Source organism: Glycine max, chromosome 1 (assembly GCF_000004515.6).
Source record: "Glycine max cultivar Williams 82 chromosome 1, Glycine_max_v4.0, whole genome shotgun sequence".
Taxonomy (NCBI): domain Eukaryota; kingdom Viridiplantae; phylum Streptophyta; class Magnoliopsida; order Fabales; family Fabaceae; genus Glycine; species Glycine max.
The window spans coordinates 12,660,588-12,676,611 of record NC_016088.4 but is presented as its reverse complement, the minus strand read 5'-3'; the positions used below and the strand labels follow the sequence as shown (position 1 = coordinate 12,676,611).

Here is a 16,024-nt window from a genome sequence, read left to right as displayed (position 1 = left end):
CACAGAAGAAGAGCACACCAATCACTCCTACCACATCCAGATGGAGCAAAGTTGCAATTCCTTCCAAGAAGAGGAAAGAAATTTCCTCATCTGATTCTGATGATGATGTCGAACTAGATGTTCTCGACATCAAGAGGGCCAAGAAACCAGGGAAAAAGGTGCCTGGAAATGTCCCTGATGCACCATTGGACAACATTTCATTCCACTCCATTGGCAATGTTGAAAGGTGGAAATTTGTATATCAACGCAGACTTGCTGTTGAAAGAGAACTGGGAAGAGATGCCTTGGATTGCAAGGAGATCATGGACCTCATCAAGGCTGCTGGACTGCTGAAAACTGTCACCAAGTTGGGAGATTGCTATGAAAGTCTAGTCAGGGAATTCATTGTCAACATTCCCTCTGACATAACAAACAGAAAGAGTGATGATTATCAGAAAGTGTTTGTCAGAGGAAAATGTGTTAGATTCTCCCCTGCTGTAGTCAACAAATACCTGGGCAGACCAACTGAAGGAGTGGTGGATATCGCTGTTTCTGAGCATCAAATTGCCAAGGAAATCACTGCCAAACAAGTCCAGCATTGGCCAAAGAAAGGAAAGCTTTCTGCAGGGAAGCTGAGTGTGAAGTATGCAATTCTGCATAGGATTGGCGCTGCAAACTGGGTACCCACCAATCATACTTCCACTGTTGCCACAGGTTTGGGTAAATTTCTGTATGCTGTTGGAACCAAGTCCAAATTTAATTTTGGAAACTATATTTTTGATCAAACTGTTAAGCATTCAGAATCTTTTGCTGTCAAATTACCCATTGCCTTCCCAACTGTATTGTGTGGCATTATGTTGAGTCAACATCCCAATATTTTAAACAATATTGACTCTGTGATGAAGAGAGAATCGGCTCTGTCCCTGCATTACAAACTGTTTGAGGGGACACATGTCCCAGACATTGTCTCGACATCAGGGAAAGCTGCTGCTTCAGGTGCTGTGTCTAAGGATGCTTTGATTGCTGAACTCAAGGACACATGCAAGGTGCTGGAAGCAACCATCAAAGCCACCACAGAGAAGAAAATGGAGCTGGAACGCCTGATCAAGAGGCTCTCAGACAGTGGCATTGATGATGGTGAAGCAGCTGAAGCAGAAGAAGAAGCAGCTGAGGAAGAAGAAGAAGCAGCTGAGGAAGAAGAAGATGCAGCAGAGGATACAGAATCAGATGATGATGATTCTGAGGCCACCCCATGACCATCAGACTTACTAGTTATAGGGGCATGTCCCTTTGAACAATTGATTGCTATTGGTCTGTAATATTTGCATGCATTCTACTTTTGTCATGCATTCTACCTTTGTCAAATTCTGTCTAAAAAGGGGGAGTAATAGTATTAATAGTATTATGCATGATTTATGATTCTGAGTAGTAGGACTCTATGTATGCAATAGTAGTCATGATGTATGATTTTGAGTAGTAGGATACGATGTATGCATGGTTCATGATTTTGAGGGGGAGACTGCTGCTGCTGATGATGACTGATGTAAGCTACTGTAATTACGAGTAGCTGATAGAAGATGCTGCAGCTAGAGCATGGAGACAGGGGGAGCAGAAAGCTGATGTCACAAGAGATGTCTTGACATCCTGGAAAAGACTAGTTGCTGATAGAAGATGCTGCAGTGAACTGCTTCACAGCCGTAAGAGCATGGAGACAGGGGGAGCAGAAAGCTGATGTCACGTGAGATGTCTTGACATCCTGGAAACGACTTGCAACTTGCAGAATTTTGGCTGTCGCCACTACAGATACCGCTGTGCTTGATTACTCTGATAATGAAAGTTGCTGATCCCACTTGCATAACTGCTCGTACCTGCTCAGGAAGTGTCTAAGTATGTTTTAGACAAAATTTGCCAAAGGGGGAGATTGTTAGTGCTTAGCTCTACTGAGTTTTAAAAGATTGGCTAAAATTTTGTTAAAACATAAGCACTTAGACAATGAAGGAAAGCTGGAGTTGCTGCACATGATGTCTAACATTATGTCAAGGAATCAGATCGGGCTGCACAATGCACAAGGCAAGATAAAATGTCAAATGAAGAATTGAAGCTGCAGGATCCACGATGTCGGATACAATGTCCAGGACATCCTGCCCGAAAATACTGGACACATAAATCTGTTATATCTTTAACAGATTGTGCAGGATCCACGATGTCGGATACAATGTCCAGGACATCCTGCCCGAAAATACTGGACACATAAATCTGTTATATCTTTAACAGATTATTGTGCAGTTAGCAACAGATTAGACGATCTATCTTTAGGAACGAATTAAAAGATAATTAAAGTTCGAATTACAAACTTGAATAGTTCGTTCAGGGATTAAAGATTAAAGATAAAAACTAAAAGATCAAACTATATCTTTTAGATCTTTAAGTGCAGATTTTTCAGGAGAATGATAGATCTCATCCAGCGCAAGTGGTTGCAGCCCAGATACGCACACTGCTATATAAACATGAAGGCTGCACGAGTTTTCGACCAAGTCCGGGATTGAAGAGTTATTTTGTGAGTTTTGGGACTTGAGTGTTTTGTGAGCCACCTTGATGCTACCCTAACATCAAGTGTTGGACCTGAGTGTGTAGAGTTGATCTCTTTTGTTCAGAGAGCAATCTCTGGTGTATATTTGATTTATTTGTAAACACGGGAGAGTGTGTTTGAGAGGGAGTGAGAGGGGTTTCTCATATCTAAGAGTGGCTCTTAGGTAGAGGTTGCACGGGTAGTGGTTAGGTGAGAAGGTTGTAAACAGTGGCTGTTAGATCTTCGAACTAACACTATTTTAGTGGATTTCCTCCCTGGCTTGGTAGCCCCCAGATGTAGGTGACGTTGCACCGAACTGGGTTAACAATTCTCTTGTGTTATTTATTTGTTTAATCTGTTCATACAGTCAAATATAATCTCCATGTTCTGAAGCGTGATGTCGTGACATCTGGTACAACATCTGTCATCGGTATCAGAATTTCAGTTGCATGGAATTCCTTCCAGTATTGTATCCGACAGGGATCCGAGGTTCACTTCGCGATTTTGGACAAGTCTACATGAAGCATTGGGGACAAAGCTGAAGCTTAGTTCAGCTTATCATCCTCAAACAGATGGTCAGACTGAACGAACCATTCAGACCCTAGAAGATTTACTTCGGGCGTGTATTATAGAGCAACAAGGTAGCTGGATGGATTGTTTGCCATTGATTGAATTTACTTACAACAATAGCTACCAAGCCAGTATTGGTATGGCTCCTTTTGAAGCTCTATATGGAAGGAAGTGCAAAACTCCTATTTGTTGGTACGATGATGGAGAAGCAGTACTCCTTGGGCCTGAAATGCTACAGCAGACTAACGAACAAGTGAAATTGATTCGAGAGAAGATAAAAGCATCTCAGGATAGGCAGAAGAGCTATTATGATAGAAGGAGGAAACCACTAGATTTTCAGGAAGGAGAACATGTGTTTTTGAAGGTTTCTCCTATAACCGGAGTCGGAAGAGCTCGAAAACCAAGAAGTTGACGCCCAAGTTTTTGAAGGTGGGGCCTGTAGCTTATCAAATCGCTTTACCTCCGAGTTTATCGAAATTACATCATGTGTTTCATGTCTCTCAACTGAGACAGTACAACCCGGATCCATCACATATACTTGCAGTGGACGAGGTACAGGTAAAGGATAACCTCACCTATAAAGCACAACCTCAGAAGATCACTGGTCGAAGAATGAAGTCACTGAGAGGAAAGGAGATCGCGTTGGTGAAGGTGCAGTGGGGACCCGATGAGGGTGATTCAACATGGGAGTTAGAGGATAGGGTGAGAGAATTGTACCCAAGTTTGTTTATAGAGTAGTTAATTTCGGGGACGAAATTCCTTAAAGGGTGGGAGTATTGTGACATCCTGGAAATTTCTACTCGGAATTTATGTAAACGGTGCATTTGAATGGTTATATATATATGAGTATTATTCAGTGTATGTATATATGTATATACTCCTGGTAGAAGTGAGTATATTGGAGGAAAAGATACGCGGGTTAGGCTAATTAACGAAGAGAAATCCATAACTGGATGGTTATGGGTTAACTCTCAATTAATTAGTCTAAAAATCATCATTTTGCGTGCAACTTAAAATTTAACAAAAACCAACCTCTGAACCACGCTCGGGGTTTCATTCTGAGCATTTTGATATATATATTGCCTACTTTCGAAAATTGGCCCCGACGGGTGCAGAGAAACGCGAGGGACTGGAACCAGAGAAATGACACGCAAACCGAGGCAGGATTTTAGCGTTTCAAAGGTCAGATTTTTCTCTTCATGTGGCTGAGCATGAGTCACATCAAGAGAAAAAGTGGGCCCTTTTGCTCCACTCAAATGGAGACATGTGGCATAGCTTAAAATAAAATAATAAGAAAAGAGAAAAGCCTTTTTTTTAAAACCAAAAAGCAACACTCTCTCTCCTCACTCAGCCCCAAAATTTCAGAAGCCTTTCTCCCTCTCTCTCTCACGTTGCCATTCTCTTCTTCTTCCTCCACCATTGAAGCTCCAACAAAGCTCCAACCTTTGGTAGCCATTTCTGCTCCAAATCGCGAAAGGAAGGCATTTTCGGAGTCGTGAAGCGCATCTCTACGTGTGGGACTTCGAAATTTCAGGTTTGGGTAGACTTCTTCTCACCTAAATTTTCGTGGGTATGGGGCTTTGGGAGATATGATGGGTAGTTTTACTTGGTTTATGCTTTGTGATAGTTATTGGTGAAGAGATTTGTTGAAAGTGTGTTGAACTTGCCATGTTTGGTGTGAGTCAAGCTTACCCATTCAGTTTTAGGGTTTTTAAGATGATGCTTGTGATGTTTATGTGCTGAAATTGCTGATGGAAAACTGCTAGAGATGAAGGGTAGAGTTAACCTAGGGTTAGAAAGTGAGAATGTGGTGTTATTAGTGGAAAAAGAGTGAGGCTTTGAGAGTTGGAAGGCTAAATCTGAATTCAGTGGTAATTGGGGGTTAAAGTGAGTTAATCCTAGTTTGAAATGTCATTTAGGACTTAAGAGAAAGCTTAGACTGTGCAAATGAGGAATATGAGTGACCAAAGTGAAAACAAGAGCCATTTCTAGGGTAAAATTGGGTGTTGAGGAGTCAAATTTTGATTCAGTGGAATTTTAGGCGTAAAACCAGTTTGAGCAAGTTTAGATTAATGTTATAGACTTGTGTGAGGTGAGAGTTTGCTCCAAATTTACCCCATTCTCATTTTCACTTCTCAAACCTTGAAAATCCACTAAATTGAGGGGTTTTAGATACCTAGATTTTGAATTGCTTTGGTCTGAAGCTTGTCCTTGGTTTAGACATGATTGATACATGATTTGGGACTTGTAGGATTCAATTTGGGCAAAATTGGATGAGGGAAAGTGTGATTTCGAAAATCTGCACTTTATGCAGAATTTTTGCTGTCAAATAGGTGCAGCAGAATTTTGGCTTTGTGCAAAAAGTGTTGTGTTTTTGCTGGTTGTGGAAAGAGTAGTACAGATTGGGTTCTGGACGTTTTCTAGCAGATCCCAACGGTCATAATGTAGATTTATGTGCTAGAGACTTCCAGTGAAATTTTTGAGTCGATCAAACGGTTAACGAATTGGAACGAAGAGAATATTACTAGGGTCTTTAAGTAAGGAAGGCTGTGATATTGAATTGTGTTTTGGGCAAAGTTTTCTGCCTCTGCCCTGTTTTCTTGGCTGTATTAGTTCATGATGCTTGGATGTTGAATTACTTGGATGTTGTGGAAGCTTGGGAGGATTGATGGGGACCCGGCGTTGAGAGGAACGAGGATAAGGGCTACGTGGGAGTACGTGAGCTCAGTTGAGGTGGGCAACAGGGGATGGTGGGTTATACGTGATTTGTGTATGTGGAGAATTGTTTTGCACCATCGCCCGACCGCCACCTAGTACCACATGTGATGGGTACCCCATAATCCTCCAAGCTTGAGATGAGGAAGTGTGGAAGGGTGAGACTTCCTACTTTTATTTGTTGACCACAGAGTGGTACCTGGAGATATGTCGCGGGGGTCAGGAGACCTTGGGGACGTCAGGGGGGGTGCTATTGCCCAAAACCAAGCTTGATCAATCCCGACCCAACCCGGGCATAGTCAGTCAGTGAGAACCTGTGATGTACCTAAACAGGCGAGCTCCTGGCAGTCAACCGATAAAAGAACAAAGACCACAAAGCAGGGAGGCTTGTGTGGTGGCTGGCCAACTATGAATCTTGAGTGATATCTATGATATGGCCTCTAGTAATCGATTACCAAGGGTGGGTAATCGATTACAAGGCTTAAAAGTGAAGGCAGGAAGCTAAGATGGCCTCTGGTTATCGATTACCAGGGGAGCATAATCGATTACCAGGCTTAAAAACGAGATCAGGAAGTTAAGAGGGCTTCTGGTAATCGATTACCAAGGGGTGTAATTGATTACCAGGCTTAGGAATGAAGGTAGCATGTTGTGGAGGCCTCTGGTAATCGATTACCAGGCTGTGTAATCGATTACACAGAGGAACATGCCACTGGTAATCGATTACCAGTTATGTGTATCGATTACACAGTGCATTTTTGCAGGTTTCATGTCCTGAGGCTTTGTAATTCGAGTTTAGCCTCTGGTAATCGATTACCAAGGCTGTGTAATCGATTACCAGAGATGAAAATCCTTGAGATACCCCTTTTACTTACATGTAGTGGTTATGAGACGCATTGTGTTGCTCCGTAGTTAGATATCACGTGAAAGAGTCTACCCCTTTCTTTTATTTCTTGTAGATCGTGATGGCGGCGCAACTCATCCATGACCGAGTGGAGATGGAGTGCCTAGAGGGAGCTTGGGAGACCCTCGAAGGCAATGCGAGGTGCCAATTTCGGGGCACGATTCGATTCACGGCTACTTCATTGGTGCATCCAGATGAACCTGCGCGCACGCTTCAGCACACTGTGGAGAGGATACTACCCACGCCTACACCATACCGTCTAGTGGAGCCAGTCCAAGTGATCGAGGTGACGTCATCCGAGGAAGACCCTGAGGAGGATCTTGAGGAGCTACATCCTGAGCCTGCTGTGGATGCTCTTGACTTTCTAGAGGGTGATGAGGACCCACTCCCTGAGGTGGATTCTCCCGAGGACGTCATGTCGGCATCTGAGGCAGACTCTACGGAGGATAGTGGCCCGGGAGAGATGGCGATCAGTGGAGGCTCTTCATCATAGTAGACAACTCATTGGACTAGTTTTATATACTTTTGAGGGTGGATGTATCTAGGACTGACTGTTAGGTTTACTCTTTTGTTTTTGTATGGGTAGACCTATTGTATAGGTTTACTCTTTAGAGGTTATGAGTGATCAGAAAGAAATGACTCCGAATAGAGTTGTGAACTGGCCATTTAGAACTCTATAGTGATGATTTTCCTTCTGGACTTACTTATTGTGAAAAGAGAAAGAAATGAAAAAGAAAAAGGAAGAAAAAAAAATTTACCATGGTTGTTGTTATTTAAATCATTACTATTAAACCAGTCATTATTTTGGGGACGCCACAGATGTTAACTTATATGTTAACAACAGTTCTGTATAAAAATCGATGTTAACTTCCAAACATTGACATCGGTTTCAGTCAAGAACCGATGTTAACTTCGATTTTTGTAGAAAACCGATGTTAACATTTTTTATGTTAACATCAGTTTTTAACAAAAATTGATGTTAATGTATAAGTTAACATCGACTTTTTACAGAACGAATGTTAACATTTGGGATATTTGTTGGACCAGCGGCCTTAATAAGTTTAGATGGATAGGCTTAGATTGTTGAAGAAGCAACAATCAATTTAATAATGTTCTTTAAATATTTAAGACAAAAATGATTGCGACAAAATAAATGAGATAAGGGAAGCAAACACAGTTTTTATACTGGTTCGGAAAAGTCCGTGCCTACGTCCAGTACTCAAGCAACCCACTTGAGATTTTCCACTCCCTTTGTAAAAATCTGTTTACAAAGTCTGAACCACACAGGGATAACCCATCCCTTGTGTTCAGGAATCCTTACAACTTAAGAGACCCTCAATCCATTAATCAATCTCTTTGAATGAGAAGAAAGAAAGAAGAATTCTCTCTTTAAGAGAAGGATATTACAATTGAAGTCCATGGAGAAACTCTTAATGGATTTGCAAATGTTTGCCTAAGAGTTTCTTTCGAGAGAGCATTTAGCAATGAAGTTCTCTTGGAATCTCTCTCATTTCCTTTTGAGAGGATAAGACATTTTGACCAAGCAAAACTCTCTCTTCAAAATTCGTGCCCAAGTCACCTATTTATAGGCCTTTGATGGCCATTCACAAATCCAATCAAAAGATATGGCTGTTGGCAAATTTTCTAAAAACTCTCCACGAGTAATCGATTACAATGTTTGTGTAATCGATTACACAATTATAATTTGAAGGGCCATGACTTTTGAATTTCAGGAGTTTCATTGCTGGTAATCGATTACAGACATATGGTAATTGATTACATGTTCAAAATTCAAATTCAAAACCCTTTTCAACAACTCTTTTTCATTCTTCCCTTCTGGTAATCGATTACCAGAGCCTTGCATGACTTTGAAACCCTTTGTTTTGAGGCAAGGCTTAATCTTTAGTGAATCTTGAAACGAGGCTTTGTTTGTTGAAGCAATCTTGAATTAATCTCAAAGCAAATGATTATCCTTTGAAGCAGTCTTGTTTGATTCTTCTTTGACATCATCAAAATTCATGTATTCATACATTCACAATATTAACATCGGTTTTTCTAAATAATCGAAGTTGTTATTAGGAATTTTTTTTAAATACACTTTCTGTTTTTACAAAAAACCCAAAATTTAATGTGTAAATTTCAAATCAGATCACAAAACACAACATATATCATTTGCATTCTGCTTTCAAATAGTTTTTAGTAGAAAGCTAGATAGTAAACTATCAATTGTAAAAAATCAATTGATAACTATGAATAAATAATTTATTAATAACTATCAATAAAGAATATTCAATGTTAAAATGAAACAACAATTGTAAAAATGTAAAGCAAGCTAGTAAACTAATTAAGGAACCTAAAATTACATAGTTCCCTAACATCCTAAGTTTGATTTCAAACTTTGAGATAATACTGTGCCCACTGGATGCGAAGTGCCTTCAATCTCTCTGCTTCCAATGGTCTAACATCATTAAAATACTGCATGATCAAATAAAACATAAGTTAATAATGTAATACCAATGATAAGAAAATCAACTTTGTTTGAAATAAACAATTACCGTTTCCCAATTATTCCTGAAACTTCCTAAAATTATAATGGACATCCAGTGCATGACGTAATAGCCACACTCAGTGCTTCCTTTCTGTCTATTACACTAAATACATAATGAAATTTGGATATTAAATGTTAACTACAATTAGTGTACACACACATAAAATATATATAAGTAGAAGTTTTATTTAAATCACGTACCTTAACAACAATCCACCTTGCAGCAGCCTTAGATTTAGGTTGTGGAGTATCATCAAGTCCTTTCAAAGCACTATTGAATACAAGGAACATTAAAATATTGATGTTGTTGAGTTATGCTAATGCAAGTGTATTGAAAAACAACAATGACCTGTTAATTATTCCTTTAAGGTAGTTTTCTGGCCTGTTATGCATGGAACAAAACCAGACAACAAGATTTTCCTTAGGCAAAATGACGACCATTTGCTAGTGTGCACTGCAGTGGAGACCAATATGGGTTATTGTAGTATTATACATTATTTAAATTTAGTTGTTCAGTTTTACTTACCTATTTAGGTAGGCTCCAAGGTAGACATCTCGTTGTGAACTCTGCATCCAACTCTTCATGTAACTTTCTGATTCAAATTGCGATTGCCCAGATCTCTGAATGGACTGTGGCTTGAGGAATCCATACACATCGGAATTCCGTGCTCGCATACTTGTCTCAGTTAGGTGCCTATTGTTGTTAACACAAATTTAATTATGTATGAATTTAAAACAATAACTTAGGTAATTAACAATAATCTAAATTGACTTACAAAATCCACAACTTTATAACAGATATGCTGAGACATTGACCGCTGCGTGCAATTTCAGATGGATCTTCGTGCTTTATGTACAATGAGAAGTGTTCATTAAACATCCCAAACACGGTAGCATCCCACATAACTTGCAGAGGCTTCAAAAAAAGTTGTGGGATGGTCAATGTCATCAAATATAGGGGATCATGTACCTAAGGATCCGGTCCATCTGCAAGTTTTGCTGGAGACACAGTCGCCTGTTTATCCAACATAGTTAATTAACATAACTTAATCATAGTGAACAATTCAATTGAAAAAAAGAAGCATATAATGAGGGTAAAATACCTGTTCTGATAAACGCTTCACGAGATGTGTCAGCCAAGCAAGGAAGGTGTTAAGTGCCTGCACCACTAAAATAACCTCAGTAGTGGGTACAGGAACAAGAGCCTCTACATCTTTAACCTCCTCAACACCAACCTTCACTTGGCCATGCAACAAAGGGATGTTGTGAACCGTTGTCGATCCCTCATAAAGTCTTCCTAGGGCAACCGGGCGGGAAGGATTTTCTTCGATTTACAAACCGTATTTTTCTGACACAAGCAGCTGAGGGACCAACCTCAGGCTCCAGTGGCAGTGCAAGTCCCTGTGAATGGATCTGTGATTGCAACTGGGACTGCATCTGGCTGAAGGATAACATTAGCTATCGAGTCACTTTTTTTGTGATCGACTCCTTCAGCTGGTCCATGATTTGTTGAGTCAGCTGCTCAAGTTCTTTGGGAGCCATGGAGGAAGAACTGTGGGAGATTTATGGAGCCGATCCAAAGTATTGCTTTATGGTCACACCGGCTCTAGAAGCACGCACACGGCCAAGGTGTTCTGGTCGCCTAATGGCAGCAGTCAGGAGATCCTGACGTCCATGGGGGACAAACGAACCTTGTGACGCCTGCTCCTCCAAAGAATCCTGTACAGAACACATATATTTATTTAGTCATTTACATAATAAACAAAGATAATTACAATTCTTAATAGAAAATGACTTACAATCTTCACAGCAATTTCCTTTTCTGCCTCAAACGTCATCTACCCAATCTTCCACTTCACGTGTGATGGGAGATGGAGGGTCAATCACGCCCTCAGTGCTTTCGGATTGAGCAGCTTCCTCCAATTTTTTCTTTATCTTCTCAGTCATCAAGTTCTGTTCTAAATGTTCATAACCCCCACAAGACAACACGTGGGGGGCGGTGTTTTGCTTCTGGAGGCCTGTGTCTTTTTCTGCACATCCTGCAAAAATTGAACATTAATGAAAATCATTACTACAATGTATTATAAGAACTGATTTTTTAGTGGAAAACAATTAAAATGACAAAGTACATACCTCCCAGGAGGGGTCTTTGCGGGTCTGACAAAATTGGGCCCATTTCTCCTTGCTAATGTCGTATGTTTCACAAACAGTGTCGTCCACACTGTCCTTGTCAGGTGCAAGTGCCCATTTCCTCGTCAAATAAGATTTAAATTGTCTCCACCGCTCCTCGATAGTCTGAAGACTTTCTTCTTTGTCCTACCGTTAGAAGCTTCAAGGATATCAAATTCATCCTGACAAACAATAAATTAGGTTTTATTGTTAGTAAATTATAAATTTTGGCTAATAAAGAAAATGAAAGATGAAAACTGAAATACCTGAATATCCTCCTATATCAAATCCTTCTGAGTAGCAGGGACTTCCTTCCAAGTCTCGTATGTCATGTCGACCTATCACCAGCGATAATCCCAAAATATGTACTTGATTTCTTCTTGTGGGGACCTTCGGCCTTCCCGATCGCAGGATCGACGTGGACCACCGATCTCTCTGCCCCAGGTGGTCTAGTGGCCAAGGATTGTAGTCGTGTGGCTTTGCGTGTCTGCTTCAAGGTAGACAGAGATTGTGATGCTACTGCAAGAGGAGAAGGAGGAAGAGGAGGAGGCGAGGTAGGTGGAGTAGCCATGGACCTGTAAAGGAAAAAACTTGAGTTAGTTAACATTATCAAAAAAGTGAATCAGTTATGTAAATGAATGTAGTTAAATGAAATACATAATAAGAAAATTACATTAGACAATGTTAATTAATTCTCCTTCATCATGATCATTACAATTTGCATGAACGTCGTCAGCTTCTTCTTCTCTGACGATGTTAGGAGTCATTTGTGTGGACAAAGGACTAACATAACTTTGAATGCATGAATCATCATCTTCAACATTAACACCAATTGTTTTCCCGTGTAGAACCACATACCACCTTTCATCACAAGGGTCTTGAACATAAAATACATGTTTAGCTTGTTCTACCATGATGAAAGGGTCATTCTGGTAAGCTAGTTTCTTTAGGTCTACCAACGTAAATCCTACATCATCGATCTGTACACCGGTGTTACTATCAACCCATTTACATTTGAAAACACAAACAGTAAATTTGACATAGTTAAGCTCCCAAATTTCATCAATGAACCCAAAGTAAGGGATGGAAGCTACACAGGGATTGCCATCATGTACACTTGCGAAGTGTTGAGATTCAGCCCTTAGGGTGACCCCGCTGTTTTGCATTGTACTTTTCTCGTCTTGTGCTTTTGTATAAAAGGAATACTTGTTTATGTCGTATCCTTGCCAAGTTACAACATTTCTTTTAGGCTCATCTGCTAGCTTTCTTAATGTTTCAGAAGCATTTTCATCAGCAAAGATTGTATCTTTAAACCAATCAAAGAAAGTCTTGTAATGCTTTTTCAAGACCCAGTTGTTTGGCATTTTTGGATTACTTTGTTTGACTAAACCTTCATGCTGAAGTATGTATGGCAAAAAAATCATTACTGCTATTCAAGACATACAAGTTAGCTTGTAACAAATCTTCTAGACTTGGAGTGATAACATACAGTCCTCTTGAACCCTTACTGCCCACTTTGTCATCATGGTGAGACTCAGGAAGCCCAACAAGTTTAGCCTTTTCAATGTACTCTAAGCAAAATTCAATGGCTTCTTTTGCAATGTACCTCTCAACAATAGATGCTTCTGGACGATATAGATTCTCAGTATACCCTTTTAAGATCTGCATGTATCACTCAACCGGGTACATCCACCGCAAAAAAACAAGACAACAACATTTGATTTCTCTGACCAGATGCACAATCAAGTGAATCATGATGTCAAAGAAAGCAGGGGGAAAATGCATCTCCAACTGGCAGAGTATAATTGCGGCCTCATTTTCCAGCTCATCAAACTTGACAGGATCAACGACTTTGCTACATATGGCATGAAAGAAAAAGCACAAGTGAGTTATGGCTAACCTGACTTTGTTTGGCAAGATGTCTTGTATAGCCACGTGACAATCGTGAGACTTTAACCCTACAAGCTTAAGCTCCTTCAACTGCACAAGGCTCTTAATATTTGAAGAGTATCCTTATGGAACCTTCACCCGATGAAGACACTAACAAAAACTTATCTTCTCCTTTTTGGACAAAGTATGACAAGTTGGGGGCAAGTAAATTTTCTTCCCATCAGACCTTGGATGCAACTGTGATCGTATCCCCATCTCAGCTAGATCTTGACGAGTATTCAAGCCGTCCTTCATCTTGTCTTGAATGTTAAGGAGCGTCCCAATCACACTGTCACATACATTTTTCTCCACATGCATAGCATCAATACAATGTCTAACGTCTAGATCAGACCAATAGGGAAGATCAAAGAAAATGGACATCTTCTTCCATATGCAAGTCATACTTTTATCCTTCTTTTGGGTCTTTCCAAATACAGTATTAAGGTGTTGAACCCACTGGTATACCTGCTCACCAGTCAACGGTATCAGCGCAATATCGTGCTCTTAACTTCCACTAAAGCTTTTTTTTTCAGTCGTCTGTAAGGATGATTGGGTGTTAGAAAATGGCGATGCCTACTGTAGAATATTTTTCTTCCATGTTTTAGTTGTATGCAGCTTATGTTTTCTTCACAGATGGGGCATGCATGATGACCCTTAACACTGTAACAGCTGAGATTCCCATATGCTGGAAAGTCATTAATCGTACAAAAAAGCTTTTCACACATTTCAAACATCTCATTGCGAAATGCATCAAACACTAAAACCCCCTCGTCCCATAACTTTCTCAGGCCTTTAATCAACGAACTTAGATACACATCAATGTCATTTCCTGGCTGTCTTGGGCCCAATATCATCATAGACAACATCCTGTATTTTTGCTTCATGCACAACCAAGGAGGCAAATTGTAAAATACTAGCAGAACTGGCCATGAACTGCGTTGAGTGCTTAAGGTGCCATATGGATTCATTCCATCATTGGCTAGTCCAAGTCTAAGATTTCTTGGCTCTTTCCCGAAATCCGGATACAAACCATCAATCTTCTTCCACTACGAGCAATCAGCCGGATGACGGACCATTCCATCAGAAATCCTTCCATTTGCATGCCATGTAAGGTCTTTTGCATCGTCCTCGTTAGCAAAAAGACGCTTAAACCTTTGAATGATTGGAAGATACCACAAAACCTTCGCTGGAGGGCCCTTCTTTGAGTTTTCATCAGAACTGCTTTCCTCTTCATCCTTCACTTTGTACTGTGAAGTCCCACAAATAGGGCATTTGGATATTTCTTGGAATTCATGCATGTACAATATGCAATCAGTCTCAAACGGAAATCTAAGGTTCACTCAGCATGAACAACAATTGTTTATATAGAAAATTACATTGTGTGTGTGTGTGTGTGTGTGTGTGTGTGTGTGTGTGTGTGTGTGTGTGTGTGTGTGTGTGTGTGTGTGTGTGTGTGTGTGTGTGTGTGTGTGTGTGTGTGTGTGTTTTAGACACTGAATTTGAAGCCAAGGTTGCTGATTTTGGTTTTGCTAACTTGATACGAGACGGTGTAAGCCATCTCACAACAAGGGTTAAAGGCACCCTTGGATATTTGGCCCCAGAGTATGCTATGTGGGGGAAGGTTTCTGGGTGCTGTGATGTTTACAGTTTTGGGATTTTTCTTTTGGAGATTGTGAGTGCCAACAAACCAATTGAGAAACTCCCTGGTGGAGTGAAAAGGGACATAGTTCAATGGGTCACACCACATGTCCAAAAGGGTAACTTCACTCATATTGCTGATCCAAAGTTGAAGGGGCATTTTGATTTAGAGCAATTGAAATCTGTGGTCATGATAGGTATGAGGCGCATAGATAATACCCCAGAGAAGAGGCCTAGCATGCAAGAGGTGGTGGAGTGGCTCAAGGGTGTGTGTGTCAGTGTCTATGATTACATGCCCTATCTAGAATAATGTTGTTGTACCTTTTTGAAGACTCCTATGTAATGTTATAATGCTCATTTTAACTAAGATGCATGATGTGACCAACACATAGCAACGAAGGAAAATGATATCCCAAGGAATAACTACTTCACAATAGCACATACACATACACATAAGAAATACATTTTAAAAAATAAGTTATACCATTCATGTATAAAAGGTTGAAATAATGGAAAAAAGATGTTCCTCTTATTGCCTTTGCAGTACGAGTTTGGCAACTAACAAACTATGAATATGAACCAAAGTCTCCGCCTTCAATCCCTAAAAGTAAGTTAGCAAAAATAATGGCATATTAGAATAGAAATTCAATTTGTACCAAAAACATAGAAATAGAAAAGTAATAAACAAAATAATAGGAAAGTACTCTTTCTCTTTCTCTAATAGTAGTACTAATTAATTTAAAAGCCTTCTATGTCGTTGGTGGAAAGGATTACTATTTGGGCTTAATTAGGGTGTATGTGTGTGTGTCATTAGGGTTTGTGTGTGTGTGTGTGTGTGATGAGGGTGATGAGGGTGTGTGTGTGTCAGATTAGGGTGTGTGTCATGAGGGTGTGTGTATGTGTGATAAGTGTGTGTGATGAGGGTGTGTATGTGTGTGTGTGTCAGATTAGGGTGTGTGTGTGTGTTCCATGAGGGTGTGTGTGTATGTACGTGTAATTCGATTTC

The 16,024-nt window shown here is 40.1% G+C and overlaps 1 protein-coding gene across 1 annotated transcript; it reads left to right on the top strand.

The window, feature by feature from the left end:
* Positions 1 to 12,534: 12,534 nt before the first annotated feature.
* Positions 12,535 to 15,328, top strand: LOC113002208 (PTI1-like tyrosine-protein kinase At3g15890). The gene is made up of 2 exons (XM_026129360.1): positions 12,535 to 12,562; positions 14,871 to 15,328. Exons 1-2 carry the CDS (start codon positions 12,535 to 12,537, stop codon positions 15,326 to 15,328), a joined length of 486 nt encoding a protein of 161 aa, XP_025985145.1.
* The last annotated feature ends 696 nt before the right edge of the window (positions 15,329 to 16,024 follow it).

Excerpts from the sequence above, each read along its gene's own strand:
- LOC113002208 (XM_026129360.1), top strand. The coding sequence starts at position 12,535 with ATGGAAGCTACACAGGGATTGCCATCAT. Across the intron at positions 12,563-14,870 it reads TACACAGGGATTGCCATCAT|ACACTGAATTTGAAGCCAAG; the intron begins GTACACTTGCGA and ends TGTGTGTTTTAG.